Source organism: Carya illinoinensis, chromosome 7, assembly GCF_018687715.1.
Source record: "Carya illinoinensis cultivar Pawnee chromosome 7, C.illinoinensisPawnee_v1, whole genome shotgun sequence".
Taxonomy (NCBI): domain Eukaryota; kingdom Viridiplantae; phylum Streptophyta; class Magnoliopsida; order Fagales; family Juglandaceae; genus Carya; species Carya illinoinensis.
In genome coordinates, this window is record NC_056758.1 from 41,225,865 (window position 1) to 41,250,982 (window position 25,118).

General features: G+C 36.2%; 3 protein-coding genes across 3 annotated transcripts; 1 reads left to right on the top strand and 2 right to left on the bottom strand.

The window, feature by feature from the left end:
- Positions 1-107: 107 nt before the first annotated feature.
- LOC122316993 (D-amino-acid transaminase, chloroplastic) lies at positions 108-3,568 on the bottom strand. Its single transcript, XM_043133867.1, has 5 exons — positions 3,202-3,568; positions 2,995-3,041; positions 2,541-2,719; positions 1,248-1,921; positions 108-644 (listed from the first exon to the last, which is right to left on the bottom strand). The coding sequence occupies exons 1-5, from the start codon at positions 3,419-3,421 to the stop codon at positions 550-552; spliced, it is 1,215 nt and encodes a 404-aa protein (XP_042989801.1). The 5' UTR covers positions 3,422-3,568; the 3' UTR covers positions 108-549.
- Positions 3,569-14,689: 11,121 nt separating this feature from the next.
- On the bottom strand, positions 14,690-14,944 carry LOC122316410. The gene has a single exon (XM_043132927.1). It carries the CDS (start codon positions 14,942-14,944, stop codon positions 14,690-14,692), a length of 255 nt encoding a protein of 84 aa, XP_042988861.1.
- Positions 14,945-17,594: 2,650 nt separating this feature from the next.
- On the top strand, positions 17,595-24,817 carry LOC122316583 (eukaryotic translation initiation factor 3 subunit L). The gene is made up of 7 exons (XM_043133221.1): positions 17,595-18,282; positions 18,577-18,908; positions 21,398-21,737; positions 23,730-23,878; positions 23,977-24,070; positions 24,377-24,448; positions 24,552-24,817. The coding sequence occupies exons 1-7, from the start codon at positions 17,743-17,745 to the stop codon at positions 24,594-24,596; spliced, it is 1,572 nt and encodes a 523-aa protein (XP_042989155.1). The 5' UTR covers positions 17,595-17,742; the 3' UTR covers positions 24,597-24,817.
- The last annotated feature ends 301 nt before the right edge of the window (positions 24,818-25,118 follow it).

Below are 25,118 nucleotides of genomic sequence, written 5' to 3' on the forward strand. Positions count from 1 at the left end.
TCAATACATTTTTACGGTTTCTAATAGGACATATATAAATATTATGGTGAAATTAAAGCTCCAAAGATAGTGCAAACACAACATGTGAAAAGTTATCACCACTATGGTAGGAGGAATTATGAAATCTCTTCATTGATAAACACTTTGCATGAACTCTGTATGGCTAAGATTGCAAATTTAAAGCAATTAGTACAATCCGCATATTTGTTATTCCTAGAAGATGTAAACACAAAGACGCCATCTGAGAGGAATTTTTAGCATTGTATCATGCATGCATTCACATTAAGCTGTTACAGAAGCTTACTGTTATATTTCTTTACAAGTACAAGACCAAATAGATAGGCCGTCATCAAGCATCACATTGCCTGCCTTTCTGTAGTGGAGATAATGGGCATACGTCAAGAATTTAAAGCACTTATTTGTAGCAAAGCACCATGGATCTCTCAGCAATGGTTGAAAATGACAGAACTCCACGGTTCTCAACCATGATGGATTGAGTCTTACTGCGAAGCTGTGTCATGTAACACAAAGAGAAGGAATCAAGCAAGCTTAGTAGGGAACAGGAACTCGGACAGTAGGGGGACCAGATTTCATGTCCTCAATGATGAGACTCAAGAGATTGAGAGCCACAGGACCTTCTTTGCCTAGAAAGAAGCAAGAGTTGCAACTTGTCAACTTTCAGACGTCTAGAAGCAACATTAAATCCACTCAATAACCAAGCTTCACAGAATAATAAACAATGCATTACTTCTTGAAATTTCTTAGATAACCAGAATCGATGGAGTAGTGCAGTGCACAGGGAAGAAACTAAAACATGCATGCATAACTCTTTTCTTTAATATGTTCAAGCTCCAATATTGTCCCCTTAGTAAATTAGCTCCACCTGCACTGGACAGTGCCAAAATAGCTCCGAAGTACTTCTGATGCTTCTGGTAACTATTTTTGGAAGGAAATTATGCCTCCAACAACATACTTATGTTAAAAGAGAAGTGTTTTAATCACAAAAAGATTTCACATAAATAAACTCACAAAATATCTAATAAATCCCTTAAAACAAAACTAGCATTAAAGAAAGCACTCTAACTTTTGGTGCAAATGACATGTATATAACTGAGTCTGCTAAAAAACTAATGCGATTTTGATTTGTGACAAACATAAAATGCATATACCTGCATGTATTCACATATCTAAACAAACAACTATTTATAGGGGTGCACAGTGAAAGTAAATTGCAGAAAAGTTCTCACCATCACCAATGACCTGCTCATCCCACTGGATTACAGGCCGAACAAGAACTCCACTGCCAATGAGCATCATCTCATTGGATTTCTTCCCTTCATCTACAGTCACATTTCTTACTTTTACTCCTTGAAGCTTACCCTCCCTAACCAGTTCATTCGCAAGAGTCAATACCCTCTTAGCTGTGCACCCACTTAGAATGTTGTCAAAGTTAGGCATGAGAAGTTCCTTGTCTTTTGTAACAAAAGCCACGTTCATGTTAGGCCCTTCAGCAACTATCCCTTCACCATCTAACCAAATAGCTGCATATGCATCATTTTCCTCTGCCTCCATCCTTGAAAGCACATTTGGAAGGTAATTCACACTTTTCATGGTAGCAAATTGTGGGGGTTTAATCGGGACTGATGAAGTTATTACTTTAATGCCCTTTGAATCAAATGGTGTTTGATCTTGGATTACAACAGCATAAAGAGCTGGTTGATTGCAGCCAGATGGGGATAGTTGGAAATCGCCCGGTCCTGCAGAGAGCCAGTATCTCAAAGATCCTTTTCTACACTTGGAAGCACTCACAGTTTGTATCAGTATTCTTCTTATCCTTTCGCGATCATATGGGAGTTCAATTTTGGCCATGGATGCAGACCTTAAAATCCGGTCAAGGTGTTGGTCCAGCTCGTAGAGGTATCTGGGGTGGGAAGAAATACAGCAAGAACAGATGGCTTAAAACCAGACTAAAACTAGAATATAGTAAGGAGGTATCTGGATCACTCTTTCTTAATAGCTTAGTCTTTTAAGACAATTACTAGTTTATGAAGATAATAGAGAATACTATGCTAAGTTCGATCCTTGATTCCACTCTCCCTCCTATTTAAATTTAAACTTCTATGTGTGGGATCTTAAGTTTAGACATATTTGTCAAGGGGAGAGTTAGAATATTTTGAAGCAATTAAACTTGCCATTTTCTATCAACTTAAGCATTTGTAATAATTAGTAATCTATCCAATTTGAAAATAATCTAATACTTGAAACACTAAATACATACTGGTTGATTTCTACTAGCACTAACAAAAGTTCATTATATTATTCACCAGGTACAAGTAATTGTTTTCTATTTTAAATACCATAGATAAGATACGATTTGATTATGGTCCCTCTAGGAAAGATTTGTAAAGTTTCAAGTTCACAATGACAGATTCTGTCGTAGAAATGTTCTTATCTGATATATTCATAATATTCTATAATGATAATATTAAAACTGTACAGATCTTCTTCTTCTTTTTGTTGCCACAACCAAAATCACTGACCCGTCCATTATGGCTGCAGTATCAAAAACACCGTGCCCTCTGTGGACCATGTGATCATCAATGGGGATCACCATAGCTGCTGGATCTGTCGTTATTCCACCAAAAACGCTCGAGTACATGGCTAGGAATTTCTGCTTGCCCTTTTGAGTTTCTCGGCTTGTTTTTAGCCTTTCAATAGCCTTAAAAAATGCTCAGGTGAAAGTTGAAACACAGCGTTACTAACAGAAACAGTAATTCTACGAATTTCTGAAGTATGGCCAAGAAACGATGTCTAGGCCTTGACCAACACACGTGTTTATGCAGAGAAGAATCATTTCTAGTAATGTATAAGTTTCAAGAGTCTTCCCCATTAGATTCTGATTTTTCAAGGAAAATACAAACGATTACCCGTCAACTCATCCAAATGCAAATGCAAAATAAAAGCTAATAAAAAAAATGGACTAGGAAGATTAACCTCTAAACAAGACAATAGTGGAACATCCAATATCGGAGCTGTAGAATCTGCCAAAACAAAGTCAACCTCGCATTAGTTTTTGAAAGCCCAAAGACCGTATTAATTTAGATAACAAACCCATTTTATTTGTCAAATCACGGTTTTGGAATCTAGACAAGTCAATAACAGAGAATATGAACAGGAGGAGGAGGAGGAAAAGAAACTTGCCAACCAAAGCTTCGTTGTGATTAGAACTTCCCAAAATTCTGATTTCTCTTTGTGGCTTATGCTGTGAATTAAAAAACCCGAGTCCCGAAAATGAAATATTTCGGGAAATCACGTTTGACTTATGCGAATGATCATGGAGCTTTGAGAGAACGTGTGGGTTTTCTGAGGCGGTTTTGGTGGAAGCTGGTAGAGAAACCATGGAAGCGAGCAGAGAGGGCATTGAGAATCAATGAGATCAACCGCAGATGATTGGGAGTTTAATTAGCAAAGTGCCTCCAAAGATTCCCAAAACATAATAGACGAGAATAATACAAATCTAAAAACAAACAAACAAGACAAAACAAAGAGACAATTACAGTACAGGCCAACTACCGGCCCAGCGAGATTTCTAAACTGATTTGGGATGATGTCTAATTTTCTGTAAAAAAAATAAGAGTCCTTCTATACGTCCGCCTACACCGCACACCTGACGTGTAATATCTTTTTTTTTTTAGTTTGTTACTCGAACGTGCGTTTTGGTGTTATTTGGAAAATGTCCTCCATCCCCCCATTTGAAATCTTCTCCCGCCCCTGCCATTCGACATCTTCTCCAGCCCACCCCCCTTCCGGCGCGCTCCAGCATCCTTCATATGTGCTCCACTGCATCGGCGTACTCGTCCGTGTTCTCTTTGAACCGCCGAAGAAAGCTTCATCCCTGCCGACGATCTGTTCAGAGCATTCTCTTTCTCAAGGTAAATCTCTCAGATTGTGTGGCCCAACTCTCTCTCTCTCTCTCAAGGTAAATCTCTTTTCATTAGCTTTTGCTTCAAATATTTGTTCTTTTTTGAAAACTATGCCCCCAAAGATAATGTCTTTGCTTTAAGCTCTCTTTCAATGGCTTTCATTGCATTTGTAATGGTCCTCAATGGGTAAAACTAAGATCTTTATGTCTTATTTGGGATTTCGAGCAAGTCATTGTGAAAACTAGAGCTTCTTTTCTGTTTCTACAAATTATTATTTGGTACATACTGAAGCTTAGGGTAGTTACGAGTGTTGATGTTGTTATTTTGAATATCGAAGCTTGAGATGTTTCTCTACAGTTGAAGCTTATGAGGTATTTTTTGTGTCACGAGGTGTTATTTTGGAACGTTAGGATTGCTAGTTGTTCTTTTAGGGTGGGGGAGAGGTTCCAGATTTTTTGTAGGCAGAACCATTGCCGTGACTTATCATTGTAAAATTTCCAATACACGAGTATAGGTAGAATCCATTCGTGAGCTGTGCTGTGGTTAGGATTCTAGATGGATTGCCTTCAGGGACCAAGTAGTGCTTGGAGTCTTATGTAAAATCCCCTCCAGGTTTGTAATATGTATGAGCATTCATCTTCTTTTTATCCAGTGGGAACATAGAACAGACTCTATTTTCTTACATCTTCAACAAACAGAGTTTCCACATGGGTTAGACTCTATGATTTTCCATACAAGTAGATTGATTGTCCTTTTCTGCATCAATTTTCTAATTTTTAACTAAAGTTATAAGCTACAGAATGTGGTAATCATTCTCTTCCCAACATTTTCACCTCAGGACTTGAGGTTTGGATAAACCAAATACTCATATATTCTCTCATATAGTATAAAAAGGTACCACTTTAACAAGCAGGGTCGGTATACAAGTTTACAAACAGTCCAAAAGTAATTCTCTTTGCACAACAAAACTCACATTTAAATAGGTATGCAACCAACTCATTAACAAATGCTACTTCAAGGTATTTATATATTTAGGGGTGAAGCTGGTTATTCAGGGGTGAAGCTACTTTATATATTTATAAATCCATCAAACCTACAAAATATATTTGACTAATTACAAGCTGACAATATATCTTCAAGGTATTATGTAACATGTTGATTCTCTACCTCTCTTTATGTGCCCTCTCAATTTTAACTTTTACAGATTGCATAATTTGTTTGATTTTGACATGATCATCATGAGATTTGCCTTTACTTGTCATGCATTTACTTGGGGTCTCTCTCTCTCTCTCTCTCTCTCTCTCTCTCTCTCTCTCTCTCTCTCTCTCTCTCTCTCTCTCTCTCTCTCTCTCTCTCTCTCTCTCTCTCTCTCTCTCTCTCTCTCTCTCATAGACATGAAAGATGGCTAGACGATGGGTGTTTGTTTCTTTTGCCAAATGGTCATGGTCTTCCATCTTTGATGCATGACAGCAGCAGCAACAATACACTACCTTTCCTTTCGGGTAATCATCCTCTTGCCCTTATTTTCTACCCATATCTCTCACATGACTCACCTGTGTAATTCCATGGAGATTTTGAAAATATAAACAATGTACGGACTAGTTTAATTGTTAATGTGCTAGTCAGTTATTACTAAATTACTCGACATAATTATTAACTGTTAATCTGTTTGTGCTGTTTTCAGAGATGTGCTAGTAATGATCATTTGTAACTTAGGATCCGGTAGGTGCAAGAACTTGGTGATTGTTTTTGGCATAATCGTGTGACTGGACTTGGAAGAGTTTTTGGCAGCTTGGTTTTTGCCCAATTGTGCAGCTTGTGGATTATGTATGATGGTTTTGTGTGCAGTAGCTTGTTGTGTTGTGGAGATGCTGTTGTGCAACTTGTGTAGATTATGTATGATGGTTGTGTCCAGTTGTGGAGATGCTGTTTGTGTAGATTATGTATGACGGTTTTGTTTGCAGCAGCTTGTGCTGTGGAGATGCTATAGTGTAGTTTGTGTAGCTGATGTATAGCATGTGTGCATCCACATGGGAGTGTTGTGGAGACCCTACTTTGTAGCTTGTGTAGATTATGTATTTCCACTGTAGTGAAGAAGGTTACAGATTATGTATATGAACTTAATTCAGATAATCTCATTGTTATTTATAAAAATAATTAATGCACAATTTCTGGTGGGATTTGGCCTGTGAGATTGGCTACGTAGATCATGAGCATCGTCTAGAGATTCTAAAGCAATTCCAAGCTGCTTGGAATCTGTCCTAAAATACCTGGGTGCATCTAAGCTATAACTCTCTTCCTGAGCATTTATTGTCATCTCTTTTGAAGTAAAAACAAGATATTAAAGATACCCTGGTGTTTCTGCATGGAAGAAGCTCTGCATCATAGTCCCCATTACCAGTAAACCAAAGAAAAATCGAGTAGAAAGATTAAATGCAATCTTATCTTAATTAAAAACACAGAACATATCATTCCATTATTAAAAGCTCGGTTCTACTCTAAAGCTTTTCCATCCCTGCAGAACAGCTTTTGATTGTTCCCATCCTCTCCAATATTTCACCCCAAGCTACTTGGAATATGTTTTTTCTTAGGCTTTTTCTTTTTTTGGTTTGCTAGTTTGTGGTGAATATAAACCATAAAGAACAAAAAACCAACTTAACCATAACTGAAACGTTCACTATACCTTTTGTACATCAAAACCACAACAGCCTGCAAATTCACACCTAATCAGGCTTAACACAATTCATTTATGCATAAAATAATGACCACCTCAATGGCCAAGTGCTTTGCAGAAAACAAAGGGGGAGTAACATTACAGTTGATCCATACAAAAACTATCGAGAAAATACCCAGCTATTTACATGTGCCCTATATCTTATTCAAACCAAGTAGAAACTATTACAATGGATTCAACCCAGTACAAATACAATAATATTCATGCATTTCTATTCTTGAACCTCCGCAAATTTTACTCGACCTCAACCTTCTGAACATTTGTCTCTTTCTCTCTCTTAGTTTATCTTCCCTTTCTAAGCTTCATACTCGCGCAATAATACGCCATCCTCCCTCTCCAAACTGCATTCTCTCTTCTCAGAATGTTATCCTCTATCAATTGAAGTATCCGCTCATATGAAAAATTCACATCTTACTTCTCCCTACACACTGTACGAGCATTTCACATGAGAAAGTAGACCCCAGAAATTGAGAAGCAATACAAAATATTATTTTTTTGTTAAAAAAATGCACTGAGGGGCTAATTTTAATGAGCCCAAGTATGAATAAGATTTTATTATTTTTCTTTTTATAAGTTTATAAATGAATCGGAATTAAGGAGTTTATGATCAGTGTATCACCTATACAATATACTAGGAACACCTGTTACTTGTATCAAAGGAAAAGAAGAGGAAAAGCTAACTCTCTGATGGTCTTAATTGTATAGGTCATGCCCTTCCATTTGATGCTAGTTATTAACTAAAGCGATTAAAGAGTACTCTTATTCCTTTGATTTTAGTGTAGATGGTTCAAATCGTTAGCATCATCTGGGCATTGGTTTATGATTAATGAGCAATTCCCAGCACAAAAAACAAAAGAAAAAAAGGATGAAAAGATTGGTTTATGGTTCGTAACAATTAAATATATCAACTGGCTAATGGGGCTCATTAAAATGAAATGAAAAACATGTGAAACAAACAAAGTCACAAACCCAACATGACCCATAAATGTTTGATGACCAGTGCTTTGAAGTCTCAAGTAGGTGCACTGGTAGTTATGGTTCTGGGCATTGTAAGTCTGCGATTTTATCGAAACAGATCCACCTCAACTTCATCAAACTCTCTCCAGCACCACTTTAACTAACTTGTGTATATCCCCCACCAAAAACTTTTCAAAGAATAAAACCATAAAACCCAGTCTGATTCTTATACGGGCTACACAATGTCCATTTAGCTTGGTAATTCCATCAAACAGCTGAAGGGCACAAGAAAAATTCAAAAATTCATGCAAAAGTTTACAGAAAACAACCTGCATATAAAAATTACACACAATCACATACTCCAATCACGCCTCACCAACAAAAAATCAGTGTATACCATATAAACTAGTTTACCCCGTCACTTTACTGGAGAACCAAAAACCAAGTTTCGGTCGAAAACTTACCGTGGCGTGGCCACAGATCTGGTCCCTGGATGCAGGCACGGTCTCTCTTCGACGTCGACTTGAATTTACAAGGGACAACTGTGCCTTAGAATCACAGAGAGGAGCACGGGAGAAAGTGAGAGAGGAATACGAGAGAGAGAGAGAGAGAGAGAGAGAGAGAGAGAGAGAGAGAGAGAGAGAGAGAGAGAGAGAGAGAGAGAGAGAGAGAGAAAGCACGAGAGAGAGGGGCATAGGAGAGGAAGGGTTTCAGTGATGAAATCAAGCATGAGGAGAGGCTATAGCTTGTTTCAATGGAGGATATCGGAATCGGGATCGAGGATTTCCTGCAAAGCTAAGAACCGTGATGTGGCGCCAGACCGGGTTCGCCACATCACGTGTGCGGTGTAGCAATTTTAAACCGGATGCTAAGTAGAGTTTCTCAAAAAGTAATTATGTTGTGAATCGTTAAAAATAGAGATAGTTTTAAAGATAAGAGAGAGAGAGAGAGAGAGAGAGAGAGAGAGAGAGAGAGAGAGAGAGAGAGAGAGAGAGAGAGAGAGAGAGAGAGAGGTTTTCGTATTATTGATATATAAATTTAGAAAATATGCCTATATATATAGGAATACAAATGTCTTAATTAATGGTTAAGACCTAGTCAATAATGACAATTAAATGTGGTCATACAATACAAGTTGGTTTATAACACTTCTCCTTTGAATGACCATATTTAAAGAATATGTCTTGTTAAAACATTGTCAAGGAAAAATCTTGTGGAAAAAAACTAATGGCGAAGAAAAAATAATACAGTATTATTCATGTGTACCGTCAAGTATTTTACGATTGACTCATTAAAACTTTGCAAAGAAAAATCCAGTGGAATAAAACCTTAGCGAAGGAAAAAGAATACAATCAGCACAAGTCTTCAATACATTACTTCCTTTGAAAAGTGCATGATAATAAGTCTTCAAGTCTCCGCATTCTAATATTCTGCATAATCTTTTTAAATGTTGCAGTTGATAATGCTTTAGCGAATAAATTTGTTAAATTATTACTTGACCGTATCTACTTGATATCAATGTCACATTTCTCCTTATGAATTGCAATGATCTTCTTGTGTGGATCTAAAAGATAATCTGTATCTGCATATTCAATTAATTGAGAACTTGATCCATGTTGATAAAATAATCACATATTCAGGACTTCAATTGCACTGAGATAAGGTATTTCAGGACCAATAATTTTTTCATTATCTTCACAATGACGAAATGGATCTTTCTGGTCATCAAATAATCGAGTAACCATTGGAGTACTCAAGGGATGAGTTTTGTCCATATAAAAGTACTTCAAGACTTTATAGTGAAATTCATCATATTGATTCAAGATCATTTTAATATTAAATTCACTACTTGTTGAACCCAAGGTTTCAAGTTTTGTGTAATTATATATCTACACATGAATTTTGATGATAACAGATGAATTCAAAGAATAAAGAAGTCTCAAACTCAAGTTGTCTACACAATGGAGTCAAGCACATCAAGCAAATAAGCATGAGCAATAAGGGAACAAGTTCACATTAAAGTTATAGAATAATGTTGTAAATCTCTTCAAAATTAGAAATTATGATTAATGCTCAAAATTAATATTTTATCATAAAGTATTAAAATACATTTTCCACATGTGCATGAATATTTTTAATTTGAATATTTTTGAAAATTTTAAAAGATGATTGATTGTCATCTTTTATATGTGCATGCCTTGATTAAAGGGTTGAACTTTGAAAATATTAAAGATGATTGATTGTCATATTTCATATGTGCATGTTTTATTTGAATATTTTCAAAAGTGATTAATGATTTTTTAGACTTATACAAAAGGTAGATGATTTTGTTTGAAATATTTGAAAAGTGAAGTGTGCTCCTTTTGTCATATACAAAAAGTAAAAGATTAGGTTTGAATTTTTTGAAAATGAAAGTGTACTCCTTTTGTCATATGCAAAAAGTAAAAGATTAGGTTTGAATTTTTTGAAAAGGAAAGTGTGCTCATTTTGTCATATGCCAAAAGTAAAAAGTTAGGTTTGATGTTTTTGAAAAAGTGAATGATGTTGTCTTTGAGATGTGAATCTTTTTAAATTTGAATATGAAGTCTCATATGCCTATAAATAGATCATTTGAGAGCTTCACATTCACAACACCAAGAGCATACAACATTCATTCAAAGCTTTCATTCTCTCTTCTCTAAGCATTGAGCCTTAATCCTTGTTTATTTTGAGAGATATAGTTTGCGCTGTATTGTTCTTATTTCACTCATTGAGGAGTGTTTTCTGATAACCTACCCACTATCAGCTCTTGTATCAGAAAAATGGTGTGTATAACCCTTGTGCGTATAGAAAGTTTCCTACACAGAGAATAGTTAAATCACCACGTGTAAGGTGATTGCAAGTGTAGAGGGTGTTCTACACTGATCCTTTATAGCAGTGTTGTTCAAAGGTGTAATAGGTTTCTATCTCCACCTGAAGGAGGTTGAATAGTGAATTTGGAAATCCTCAAGGGGTAGCTTAAGGCGAGGACATAGGCAGTGAGGCCGAACCTCGTTAACATACTGAATTTGCTTCTCTCTTATCCTTATTCTTTATATTTATTGTTATTTCATATTTTGTTTATATTTTATATTATATATTTGATTTATAATTGTTATTTTTTAATACAACTCAATTCACCCCCCTCTTGTATTAGTCATCTGGGCAACAATACTCTTCTGGAGTTATGCTCTTATGGAATTCTTGTAAATAATACAGTTAGTGGAGAATTCATCAAAATTAAGCCGCTAACCTTATTTTTCAACAAAAACGGTGGCCAGCTTTTTAGACCAGACAAGTACCGCAGAATTTTTCAGTTCTTATGTAGCCGTCAAGCGCCGCAGAGCTATGATGCTACATCTCTTGTCTCTTGTAGAGAGATGCTTCATGAGAGATACTGTGAAGCAATAGAGATGTTTTGTCATATTTTTCTCTATAAAAGAGATATTCAACTCATCTTCATTCGCATATCATCTTCTTCACTTTTCTGTAATTAGTCTGTATTCTTACTTTATACTCTCTTTCTGCATTCTTACTCTGCAATGGCTCAGTAATCTTCTCATGACCAATATATGAGGTATTCTGCACGTCATTCACCAGTTATTTCTGTTCTACAGTAGGTGCTATAATGCAATATAATAATGATCTGACTAATAAGTCAGATAATGAAACTATCTACGAGCTTGTGAGTCTCGGTACCCGATACTCGTCATCCATTGTCGCATTTTCTCAGCGACTATAATTCAAAACTTGTGGGGTTGACAAACTTCACGAGAATATTTCTATCTTTCAGCGACTTCTGATGAAGTCCAATATGAAGATATGAGCAATAAAGTAAGAGAATATGAATTTAAAATCATTACTTAAATCTTCTTTTCGATTGCCTACTCCTTTAAATAAGGATGTCATGCAGATTCTTGAATAACAAGAGTGTTTAAAGAAATGAGGCAAAGAGCCTTAAATTTCTGTAATTTTGTTTCAAGATAATAAAATAATATTTCATAAATATTCATATTTGTGTTTCTATCTTCTAGTAGATGTTCTGTGTACTCCATTTTATTTCTTATTTAATAATGCACACTTCTTACAAAACCGTAATATGAATCTGAAATAGTAATTGTATTTAAGAGATGGTATTTCAGAACTAATAATTTTATTCATCTCCCCCTTGAAGTCACAAGGGTTTCAGATTTATATTTTAAATATGTGCAAATTTCATGAGCTCTTTTTAGAGCCTCAATGATATTTAAATCATCTATATAAACTGCAATAACTTAATATGGATACTAAAAATATATGAAAATAGCTTATTCCACGTGCGTTTGGATTGTTTTAGATTATATAAGAATTTTTGAAACTTGATAGAATTCATATTTCTGTTTGTATTCAGATTAGAAGTTTAAGGCATTTTATATCTTTTAGGGATTTTCATATATATATATATATATATATATGTCATGATCCAGTAATCCATATAAATATCCAGTTAATTATGCATATCCAAACTCTTAGTAATTTTCAAACTAATAAAAATTCCAATATAATTTCAACCACTTTAAAAGCATATCAATATTGTTTTTGTGAGAAACCGACTTGTGATTTATATATCACATTTTCAGATTAGAAGTTTCAGGCATTTTATATCTGTTGCCCAGATGATTAACACAAGAGGGGGGGTGAATTGAGTTGTATTAAAAAAAATAACAATTATAAATCAAATATACAATATAAAATATAAACAAAATATGAAATAATAATAAATATAAAAAGTAAGGGTAAGAGAGAAACAAACTCAGTATGTTAACGAGGTTCGGCCTCACTGCCTACGTTCTCGGTTCAAGTTACCATTTGAAAATTCCCAAATTCACTATTCAACCTCATTCTGGTAGAGATAGAAACCTATTATACCTTTGAACAACACCGCTGCAAAGGATCCGTGTAGAACACCCTCTACACTTGCAATCACCTTACACATAGAGATTCGACTATTCCCTGTGTAGAACACTTTCTACATGCACAATGGTTATACACACCCTTTTACTGATACAAGAGCTGATAGTGGGTAGGTTATCAGAAAACACTCCTCAATGAGTGAAATAAGAACAATACAGCGCAAACTATATCTCTCTCAAAATGAACAAGAATTAAAGTCCAATGCTTAGAGAAGAGAGAATAAAAACTTTGAATGAATGTTGTATGCTCTAGATATTGTAAATGTGAAACTCTTAAATGATCTATTTATAGGCATATAAGATTTCATATTCAAATTTAAAAAGATTCACATGTCAAAGACAATATTATTCATTTTTTTCAAAAAATTTAAATAAAAGGTTCTTCTTTTTCAATTGTCAAAGACAACATCATTCATTTTTTAAATACTTCAAACCTAATCTTTTACTTTTAGTATATGACAAAATGAGCACACTTTACTTTTCAAAAAATTTAAACCTAATATTTTATTTTTTGCATATGACAAAAGGAGCACACTTTACTTTTCAAAAAATTCAAACATAATCTTTTTACTTTTTGCATATGACAAAATGAGCATATTTTATTTTTCAAAATTTTCAAACAAAAGCATCTACATTTTGCATAAGTCAAAAAAAGTATCAATCACTTTTGAAAATATTCAAATAAAACATGCACATATGAAAGATGACAATCAATCATCTTTCAAAATTTTCAAATTTAATTTTCAAAATATTCATACACATGTGGAAAATGTATTTTAATGTTTTATGATAAAATATTAATTTTGAGTATTAATCTTAATTTTGAATTTTTAAGCATTACTATATCACTTTAATGTGAAATTGCTCCATTTTTGCTCATACTTATTTTTTTGATGTGCTTGACTCCATTGTGTAGACAACTTGAGGTTAAGACTTATTTATTCTTTAAATTCATTTGTTATCATCAAAATTCATATGTAGATATATAATTATACAAAACTTGAAATCTTGGCTTCAACAATCTCCTCGTTTTTTATGATGACAAATACTTGATAGAACCTAAAACCTGTATTAATACTTAAGTTCCCACTGAGAATGTGCGTTAGTTTTTCAAGCAAAAGTATGAATATAATTCCAAACATATATAACAAATTTAGAAATTCAAACAATGTTAATGTTTTAGTCTAACACTTCTCCCCATTTTGGTAACATTAAAAAGGATCAACAGCAAGTAAATGGACTGAAGAAAACGGTGCGTTAGTAGAAACTGTAGATAGTTGAAAAAATGGATCCGTCCATGACTCGACAAGTGTGGCTGGAGATAAAAATTGGAGATAATTGAAAACTTGTATATAAACTATGCGAATAAAAATTGACAACAGATATAATTAAAATGTAAATTATGAAAATTTTAATTCACCATAGATATAACTGAGATGTAAACTATGTGAATAAATATAGAATTTTATCAAGTAATAATAAAAAATATAATCTTTAATACTCACCTTAAAGATTGTAAATAATATATTGAAATACTTACTTGAAATAGAAGACCACTACCTTCAGAATCATCATAACTTTCTAGTCATCAATTTTTACTCGTCATCTTCCAGCAACCCATTTTTGACTTTTTTTTTTTCCCTCCAATCTGAAGGCAGTCAAACCGAGGGAGAGAGACATGGGTTCTGAACAAAACGACGGGACGAGCTATCATGAATCTTTGCTCCAAGTGCTACAGGGATTACCGGTCACGAAAGCGAGTGACAGGATTTCCAGCTCTACTGCCAACCCTCAGATCTCGATTTTCCCCTATCTGGCGTGCCATGGTGAACGAGAACCACCAATATTTCCTTTCCTGGTATGGGGTTGATCTCTTATTTCCTCCATCGGATTCCTTGCCGGATCCAGATCGAAAGGAGAAAGCAAAGTGCTTTCAGAGCTTCTTGAGGCCTTCATCAGGCTGCGGATCGGCGATGGTGTCTTCCCACGCTAGTGAACAATGATAGAGCCCGGTTTGGCAATCTGGTCATCGTAGATCTTGACGCCGGTTCCGAACCCAAGAACTTATAAATCATCGTCGGATTTTCATTTACTTGAAAGATCTGTTAAATCCTTTTCCCTCTATTTTCTTCTTCATACATTACGATATGTAAATCAAATCCAAAGCTCTCATTTTCAGTCTCTCTATATAAATCTTTTTTTGTCTGTTTGGAGTAAGAGGAAGAAGAGGAGGAGACACGCTTGTTTCGGAACATCATATATCCGACGGGCAATACAACTCCGATCATCATGATCGCTGCTCCGATTATGTCTCTTACAAGGCTTGGTGGTTCCACCTCCACCAGCCTCCTGAACAACATTTTTGGATGATGAAGCTACAAAAGCGAAAGTTTCAATGCGGCCACATTTGTCCTAACACGGAGAGATCTCCGTGGATTCTGTTCTCTCCTATGAGATCGGTTCGGTGGCGGTGAGGTTTCTTGAACGCCCGCGTTTCGGCAGCATACCAAAGGTTGGACCGAATCAGGCCTCCTGGAAGAACCTGATGCGGGTTTTGGCTGTAACAGGGATGATCAGGCAACCCCACTCCTCACTGTTCTTCGACGCTGCGATCATCTCCAAGACACCGAATTACTTGGGGGCAAGTGGATAGCTGATCGGGCACTTGTTTTTCGTTCTTCAGCGACACAGAGCAGGAAGATTCAGAGGATTTCATGACCATTTACAAAGAAGCATAAGCATAACCGTTTCTGGGTATTGCTAAATTCACGGTTGCAAAGCTTTCATGACCCATTGGTTCACCCCGAACCCACTCCATGGATGACGATCTCAAAGCGATTTCTTGGTGTGGTTTTCTTTGTGAGAAAGGAAGAAACATGAACATGCGATATTCACGATTTGTCCTCTAGTGGAGTTGGCCTGGTAGGCGGTGGAAAAAATCGCATCGTTCTGATAACATATTGTGAATCAATGAAAATAGAGAGAGTTTCAAAGACAAAAGAGAGAGAGGTTTTCATATTATTGATATATAAACTTAGAAAATATGCCCATATATATAGGGATACAAAAGTCTTAATTGACGGCTAAGATCTGGTCAATAATGATGGCTAAATGTAGTCATACAATACAAGTTGATTTATAACAAATTAGAAATAATTATTAGTTTTTTCATATTTCTGGCTTGTCTCCTAACAATAATTATAATTTAAACATGATTTTTCGGGAGATCATGCTTAAAAAAAAAAGGAAGAATGGGAGAACCAATTTATTTGAAGCAAATCCTTTTTTTTTTTTTTTCCATGTTTTCATCCCTTTTTGGTACAGGTTATCCATATATCTTTGGTAAGAATTTTGAATTATTTTTAGACATTGTAAGTGTTATATCGATGTACTTTTTTTTTTTGGATACATTATATCGATGTACTTGAATCATCGGTTTTAAAGTGATGTACTTAATCATTTTAAGTATATTAAAAGAGATTTGGATAGTGAGTTGAGATGTAATGAAATGAGAATTGAATATTGAATAAAATATTATTAGAATATAATTTTTTATATTATTTTTATTTTAAAATTTTAAAAAATTAAATTATTTATTACATTTTATTTAAAAAATTATAATAATTAATTATATTTGTAAGCGGAAAGTGATTTACACACAATATATTTCACAATAATGTGTTAAATGATAGGTATTTTTGTAAGACACCTTATAAAAATAACATTATTTTATAAAAATATCCTCTTATGATATTATTGTAAAATATATTGTAAAAATATATAGTGTATGTATCATTACTCTTTGTAAGCCGCGTCCTAAGTTTGGGCCATTGGAAATCATAGTTGTAACCACACTAAAATACCCGCCAAAATGTTTGCGGAAGTGTCCCTCTCTAATTATCCTTAACTATTGGATGACATGGGTGTTATCAGAAAAAATCTGGATGCAGTCGATGGGGGTAAGCGCCATGTAAGCGGCCGCTGACGTGGATGAATTCTTAATACACCATTTTGTTATGAGTTTTGCTACATATAAGCACAGTTGCGCACTAATCTGTGTACCAACACTGATTTATTCATACTTAAAATTTAAATTAACACTGTTTTTAATAAAATATATTTTTTGACCAATCACATCACATTGGTGCACAGATTAGTACACAATTGTGCTGCAACTATACTTTTCCTTTTGTTGTACCTCTCTCTGCACCGTTTTGTTTTCCTCTCTCCTCGAGTCCCTCCTCTCTTTGCTTCCCACTCGATTTCACACCATTCTCCACAAAAACCAGTTCTTCCATTTCCTTCCTCTCTTTGCTTCTCTTGAGAACGACCTAATCTTATATAAACTTAGAACCCAAAAGGAAGTCATATGTTCGATCCCCTTGCCCTCGGTTAAGTCGAAATATAGTTGGACTATTCGTTGTCTTTTTCTTCGTGGGTGTTGCTTTCGATAAGCTCTGGACTCTGAGGAATAGAAACCAAGCAGTTGGTGCGAAGAGTAGGCGTGGTGGCACCAGCTTTGTAGACTGGCCACAAGTATCAAAGAGCTTTTCCTTGAAGTGGTATCGAGAATTGGATCATTGGGTTGCTTCAGCCAGTTATTGATGACTTGAAGAAGCCTGATTATGTTGACAGGGTTGAGATTAGGCAGTTTTCATTAGGAGATGAACTGTTGTCGGTGAGGAACGTTGAGCGCCGGACTTCGTGTATCGTTGATGATTTACAATACGCTACCCTTTTGAATTATTTGGTTGAATGGAAGTTCTATTTTTCATAACTAATTTTTTTTTTTTTTTTTTAAATATAAGCTGACTGCACATCATCTACATGAGATAACTGTGCATAAAAAAAGTGGTGTTATAATTATCTTGAACAGACCTCAATCACGAAGGGCCCAAATGTCATTCCAAACCCCGTCCGAGCCCACTAGCCTGATCGATCTGTTTCTCGCAACTGACGAAGAGGTCCAAATTCCATTCCAAACCCCATCCGAGCCCAATAGCCAGATCGATCCGTTTTTCGCAAAACTAAACCCTAAACATCCCTCTGTCGTCTCCACTCTCCACTCCTCTCCTCTTTTCTCCACTCCGTCCCGGTCGTCCTCTCTCAGCTCCTCGCGTTCATTACTATTGCTCAATCATAGCCTTATTTCCAAGTCATGGCGAGCTTCGATTACGAAGACGCACCAGCCAACTCGGCAGCTCCAGCTTCATCTCAATCCCATGAGGTCCTCGGGTACGACCCGAACTTCGTGCCGGACTCGGTGAAGTCGTTCGCGGTGCACCTTTACAGGCACATCCGGGAGAAGAACGTATACGAGATCCACCAGATGTACGAGACGTCGTTCCAGACCCTCTCGGAGCGGCTCTTCAAGGACACCCCGTGGCCCTCCGTCGATGCCGTTGCCCACTACGTCGACAACGACCACGTGTTCTGCCTCCTCTACCGCGAGATGTGGTTCCGGCACTTGTACGCGAGGCTTTCCCCAACGCTCAAGCAGAGGATCGATTCCTGGGACAATTACTGCAGCCTCTTCCAGGTGGTGCTTCACGGGGTCGTCAACATGCAGCTGCCCAATCAGTGGCTCTGGGACATGGTCGACGAGTTTGTCTACCAGTTTCAGAGCTTTTGCCAGTATAGGGCTAAAATGAAGAACAAGACCGACCAGGAGATTGCGCTTCTCAGGGAGTATGACCAGGTGTTTTTTCTATTGTTTTTGTTTTATTTATGCTTTCCGAGAATAGTAGGAATATTCTTCCATTATTTTCCGGTTGCTGGAGAAAAGCTAATTGAGGGTAAATTTTGAATATCCGGAATGGGTAAAAAAAGAAAAAAAAGAAAAAGAAAAAGGAGCTCATGCTGTGGAACCTGTAAGCTTTTGTTTCCGATAAATGTGTGGAGAGAGATAAAAGAAGGAATTAAAATTTGATGTTTTCCTTTATTATTATTTGTTTGGTTTTTCTCAATAGTAGATTTATTATTTTTATAATAGGCTTGGAATGTGTATGGTGTACTCAACTACTTGCAAGCGCTTGTTGAGAAGTCCATGATCATTCAGATTCTTGAGCAGGAGAAGGAAGGTCTAGAACAGTTTACTGCAAATGACGGATATGATTACGATGGTGGAAGTAATGTATTGAAGGTGTTGGGTTATTTCAGTATGGTGGGCTTGTTGCGAGTTCATTGCCTTTTAGGTGATTATCATACTGGTTTAAAATGCTTACTTCCCATCGACATTAGTCAACAAGGCGTTTACACAAGTGTGATAGGAAGTCACATCACTGCCATATATCATTATGGATTTGCCAACCTTATGTTGCGGAGGTACGTTAGTTAATTGCCTCCTCCATTATGTCTTGTTATTCATAGTAACTATTTTGATCTCATTTCAGTATCTGCCTTTAATGCTGCTCCTCTTCAGTATGCATTATTCTAGTTTTGTTATTTCGATTTTATTTTCTTTTTTAATTTATAGAATAAAATTTTGGATTTTCACCAGTCCTTTTTAGGATCGTATAAGCTTGAATGATAGGTCGTAGATGTTTTCCCTATTTCTTGAAAATTATTTAGCCTAACGATAATTTGGAATATTCCCTTGTAGGAAGAGTTCAGAGTTGCATGTTAAAAAAAAAAAAAAAATCAAAATAACAAGGTTGGAAGCGCTATCAGTTGACAAGTAGAGAATTTTTTTAGTATGTTTATGTTGGAAGTAGAAAACAAGCCTTGGTTGGTGTTCTTGCCTCCGCTTGAACATCTTCACCTACTGGCCGGTCTATTTGAGAGAAGGAAATAAAAAAAATTAAAAGGAGGAAGGGGGTGAGCTATAATAAATTAGCATGCCAAAGAAACCTGAAGCTGGTGCTCTTGAGGCCTGAATAACAACCCCGTTGTTTTAAATATCATCAAAGGACGTAGAACTTTTTTGTGTTGTAGTAATAGTCCCTGCAAGCTTTGGTTTCATTGGAGCCAAGAGACAAGGTTCTCCTTATCAATTAATGAATAAGAGTCATTCAGAGTATGAAAAGGTTTCAAGTGGTTTATTGGAAATGTGGTTAGCAGGAAATCTTAGATTGGGATCCAAGCTTAACTCGGTCAATTGTGCAAATAAATTTTGGTCACTTGCCAAATACATTGATTCCCCCCTCCTAGGCTAAGCCTCTGTGCTATTCATTGAAATTTTCGATTACCCATAAAAAATAATTTAATACTTTCCCAAAAGCTATTCCTCACCTCTGTTATCTCTCTTTTTTTTTTTTTCAAATATTTCACTGTTACGTAGAGCCTCACCTAATCATTTTCGGATAATATTCCTTCAATCGGGCGTTGTTAGGTAAATGGTTGTGAAGGTATCATAAAGAACCTGAAGCCCTTTGGAAGATGGTAATAGAGAGCAAATATGGGGAACTATGGGGGGGGGGGGTGCACAAAAGAAGTGAGAGGAGCGAACAGAGTGGGTTTGTGGAAACATAGGGTGGGAGGTGTTCTCACGCCATACTCAATTCTGTCTAGGAGAAGGAAACCGTATTAAGTTCTAGTATGACACTTGGTGTGACCATGTTGCTCTAAAGGAATCTTTTCCTTCTTTGTTTAGAGTAGCAAGAGATATTGATGCCTCAGTAGCAGATGTAAGGGTAAGATCAGGGGAGCAAATCCAATGGAACATCAACTTCAGTAGGGCGGCACAAGATTGTGAGATGAGCAGTTTTGAAGCCTTTTATAGCCTCCTGTATTCTTGTGAAGTGGGTAATTCACAAGATAGTCTATGGTGGATACTTGCAGCTAAAGGTACTTTCTCGGCGAGCTCTTTTTATAAGTCTCTTACTCAAGAGACACCTATCCTGTTCCTTTGGAGAAAATTATGGAGACATAAGGCGCCTCCCAAAGCTGCGTTCTTTGTGTGGACAACATCCCTAGGCAAGATTTTTACTGCTGATAATTTGAGGAAGCGTAGGGTGATCATCGCAGATTGGTGTTGTATGTGCAGGAAGGGGGGCGAATCGGTGGACCACCTTTTAATACATTGCGAGATAGTGAGAGGGTTATGGAATGAGGTTCTGGGTAGAATTGACTTGGCTTGGGTTATGCCTTGTTGTAGTAGTGGTGGCTAGTTGGACAAATTTGAGAGGCAACCAACAGATAAAAGAGGTGTGGAGGATGATACCCATATGCATCATGTGGTGTTTGTGGCAAGAACGCAATGCAAGGACCTTCGAAGACAAAGAGAGATCAATGGAGGAACTGAAAGTTTTCTTTTTTAGAACTCTTTGTAATTGGACCATAGCGGTTGATTTTAATGGCTTAGAGATACATGATTTTCTGATGTCCATCGCTCATACCTAGCTATGGAAACTATACTTTGTACTGGGCTTTTGCCTATTCTTTGATAATATAATTTATTTACTTATAAAAAAAAAAAAATCCTTCCCACTATTTTTTCACAGATATTTGCAACGTGTTTCGTTGACATGCTAAATATGGGCAAACTCTCCAAAACAATAAGAAATTATGAGAGTAAGGAGTTTCTAACTGTAGGTGGAGCTTGTTCTGAAGCTACCCCCCTAAAGAAATAAATAAATAACAGAAAGGGAGGAAATGATTGTATTTGGTTGTCATATCACCATATTTATTTTCCTGCTACTGAAATTTAGATCCATTGAAATTTTCCCTCTTTATAAGAATGTAGTGCAAGGTTGGATTGTGGGTTCATGACCCATGGGCGCATGCGTAATTACCAATAAAACAAAAAATGTTAAGATTTCATTTTTTTCTTGTTCTGCTTATTGAGCTCAATGTCTATGTAACTTTTCTTACAGGTATGTGGAGGCAATTCGTGAATTCAATAAGATTCTTTTGTACATTTACAAGACCAAGCAATATCATCAGAAGTCTCCACAGTATGAGCAGATACTAAAGAAAAATGAGCAGATGTATGCCTTGCTGGCAATTTGCCTCTCACTTTGTCCCCAAGTGAAGCTTGTTGATGAAACTGTGAACTCTCAATTACGGGAGAAGTACGGTGAAAAGATGATCAGAATGCAAAGATATGATGATGAGGCATTTGCTATTTATGATGAGCTATTTTCTTATGCATGCCCAAAGTTCATTACCCCTTCAGCTCCAAGTTTTGAGGAGCCACTTGTAAATTACAACCAGGTATGTACTATCCTTTTTTTTAGCCCATATACTTGGAAAAGATTTGGATTTATCATTTAAGATTCTATTTCTTTTAGCGGTTCTTTTTCCAATCCCTGTTGTCATGAGCTAATTTTTTAGAATAGAAACAAAGATATTTGTTTGACTAAAGAAGTTGCCAGTTGAGCTCTTAACCAACCATTTCGTAGTAAATTTTTTTAAAGCTAAAAAGGGGTTTTCCGGGGAAAGTTGAATAGCCAGTGAGAAGATTTATCATGAAAACCAGTTGTAAAAGTTTTGATTGTTGCTATTCATAATAAACGGATCAAGATCCCAGTTGTTAGGTGCTCCACAAGGTGGATCTTAACTCAACCACTGCTTTCAAAGTCATTGGTTTGGAATTTTCCATATTAATCATTCTATCACTTTGAAATTCAAATCTAGTGTGCTAAACATGGATAATAATGAAACGAATTTTAATTCAATCCAAGCTATTGAATTTGAAAGCAATGGTTGAGGTAGATTTGGTAAAATTTACCTCGTGGAGTAGCCCAGGAACTCTCAGGGGATCCTAACCCGTCACAACAGTGTACAATATAAGTTGGGAACTAAGTTTAGATTCAGGATTCTTAAACTCGTTAACTAATTCATCCTTAAAAGCTGTTGTATTTATAACATCATGATGTGAGCATTCATAAATTCACAAGTATGCAATATCAGACATTTCTGAACAAGGTACCCACTTTTTTCACCATTTTCAAGCTGCATCTATGGTTAAACCATCACTTTGTGGAAGCACAATGTCGTTAAAATTTCCCTTTCATTTGTTTGTGGGAATAGCTAGAAAACTCTTTTGAGGTGGTGCTGGTTGTTATTTTCCTGTCCTTCCACATTGGGGTTACCAAAAATTCAAGAGTTGAGGGAGGGAGGGAGTTTAATTTTTTTTTATAGGCAACCGATTATATTAAAAAGAATAGGCATGGTCCAAGTACAAAAGGGGTATACAAGAGTTTACACCTAGTTAGGAGGAAAAAATAGAAACGAGAAAATCATAAAAATCTAGGCCATTGAAATCTACAGCATTTGCCCAAAGGAATAAAGTTTTCACAAAGAACAATCTAATCTCCCTCCAATGAGCGCTCTTTATCTTCAAAAGTCCAATCATTTCGTTCCTTCCATAGGCACCATAGAATACATGTAGAAACCATCTTTCACATACCTATGATTTGTGGAATTCTGCCTAGATTCTTCCAACTGGCTAGGCGCTCAACCACAATAGCAGGCATAACCCAGGCTAATTTCAATCTTCTGAACACATCATCCCATAATGATTTGGCGACCTCACAATGCAATAGAAGATGATCCACAGTCTTACCATTCTTCCTGCACAACAGAACCAGTCCACAACAATCACCTGGCATTTCTGTAAGTTATCCATAGTCAAAATATTGCCCAAAGAAGCTATCCAAGCAAAAATATAAGCCTTGTGAGGCTACTTATTTCTCCAAGTACTTTTCAATGGAAAGTGATTTTGCTGCGGATTTATGAGGGTCTTATAAAAGGAAGGAACAGAAAATGTACATTTTCTAGCGGGTATCCACCACAACTTATCAGTTTCTGAGTTATAAATCTCATGGCGTACAAGAGTCTGAAAAAATCAGCAACTCCTTATCATGGGCCGCCCTCATATGGTTCACATTCCATTGGATTGAGCCGCCAAACATCTCCATGAGGTCCACCACAAATGCTTCTTGTTCACATAGAATCCTAAAGACTGTAGGGAATTTGTCCTCAAGGGCTCGAAGCCTCGATCTACGCACCATAAATCATGCCAGAATTTTATTCTAGATCCAGTACCCATCACAATTCTAGTGTGTCAAGCAAACACGTCAAGTAAACACCCCACTCCATAAAACCCTTGTACCTCCCTAGTGCTCCGGGGGTAATTAATTAATCTATATATTTGGTTGCATGTTTGCTTTCCCTCTGACCAAATACATTTATTTCTTGCAGGATGCCTATAGGCTTCAGTTGAAACTGTTTCTTTATGAAGTGAAGCAACAACAGTTATTATCAGGTGTCAGGACCTTCTTGAAAGTGTATTCAACCATTTCTCTCGGGAAGCTTGCAAATTATATGGAAGTTGACGAGCCTACATTGAGGTAGTTCATGAGTACAGTTTTGGCTGAAATGTTTCCGTTTCTTTGTGCAATAATATGTGAAACCAATATCTTGAGCTTTTCTGTCTTATGCCTCGCAGGACTATTTTGATGACATACAAGCATAAGACACATGCTGTTGATGGTGATGGAAAAATCACATCCAATGCTGATGTGGATTTCTACATTGACGATGTATGTCTAGATTTCTTCTGTTATCTTAATTTCTTATGTGTTTTTTTTTTCTTACTTGGTACTTGGTATCTTCTTTTGGTATCTTCTCATGTTTTTTTAACATGGAGGTGGATCATTATGAGTGGTGATTACTTGCCCATTAAAGAGATAAATGATTAAAAAAATTGACAAGGCCGTGGAAACTGTCGGTGGCTCTGCTTTACCTTCTATTGTGTTTGGTGACTCTTAAGTACTTATATATAAACTAAACATAGAATTCCTAGAGCCAAGCAAGATTTGGATTATTATAAGTGGTAATTGCTGCAGGACACGATTCATGTTATGGAATCCAAACCAGCTAAGAGATACGGGGATTACTTCCTGCGTCAGGTTGTCAAGGTATGCCTGCTGTGTTGCTGTTAACTTATTTTCTTTGGCGCTATTACCAAATGTTTTTTCCTTGTTGTTAATGTAATCAGCCATGGTTTCTATTTGGTAACAGCTTGAAGGGGTGATCAATGATTTGGACAGGATAAAGCTGGACTGAGTTGCACATCACCTTTTCGTATTGACCCATGTGGTCTTGCCATGTGTTTTGAATTTTTGTAGGTCTTTCGGCTGCTGCCCATTACGTTATTGCCTTATTAAAAAAAATACATTATTGCCTTACGACAGGTATTTTAATTTTGTGTCCCTGCCTTCGCTGTTTTTGTAAGGTGTCTTGCCCGAGTATAATTGATGAAGGTGATGTTGAAATGGTTGTTTCCACTGTCTCGGTATTATTATCGGACGATATTAATTAAAGAGAAGTGTTATAGACATTAAAAAAAAATTATATAAAGGAAATTTATAAACTGATATGATTTTATAGAATCTGTTAAATTTACTTTATAATAAAAGTAATTTTATAATTTGATATAGCATATCAAGTTATATCAGTTTGTGTGTTTATTTTTATTTAATGATTAAAGTATTTTCCTTAATTATAATATGCCGTGTGTTAAATTGTCGCCTCCGCCCTCAAAAAGGCAAAACAACGTAAAGGAAAAATAAAATGACCACAGTGGTA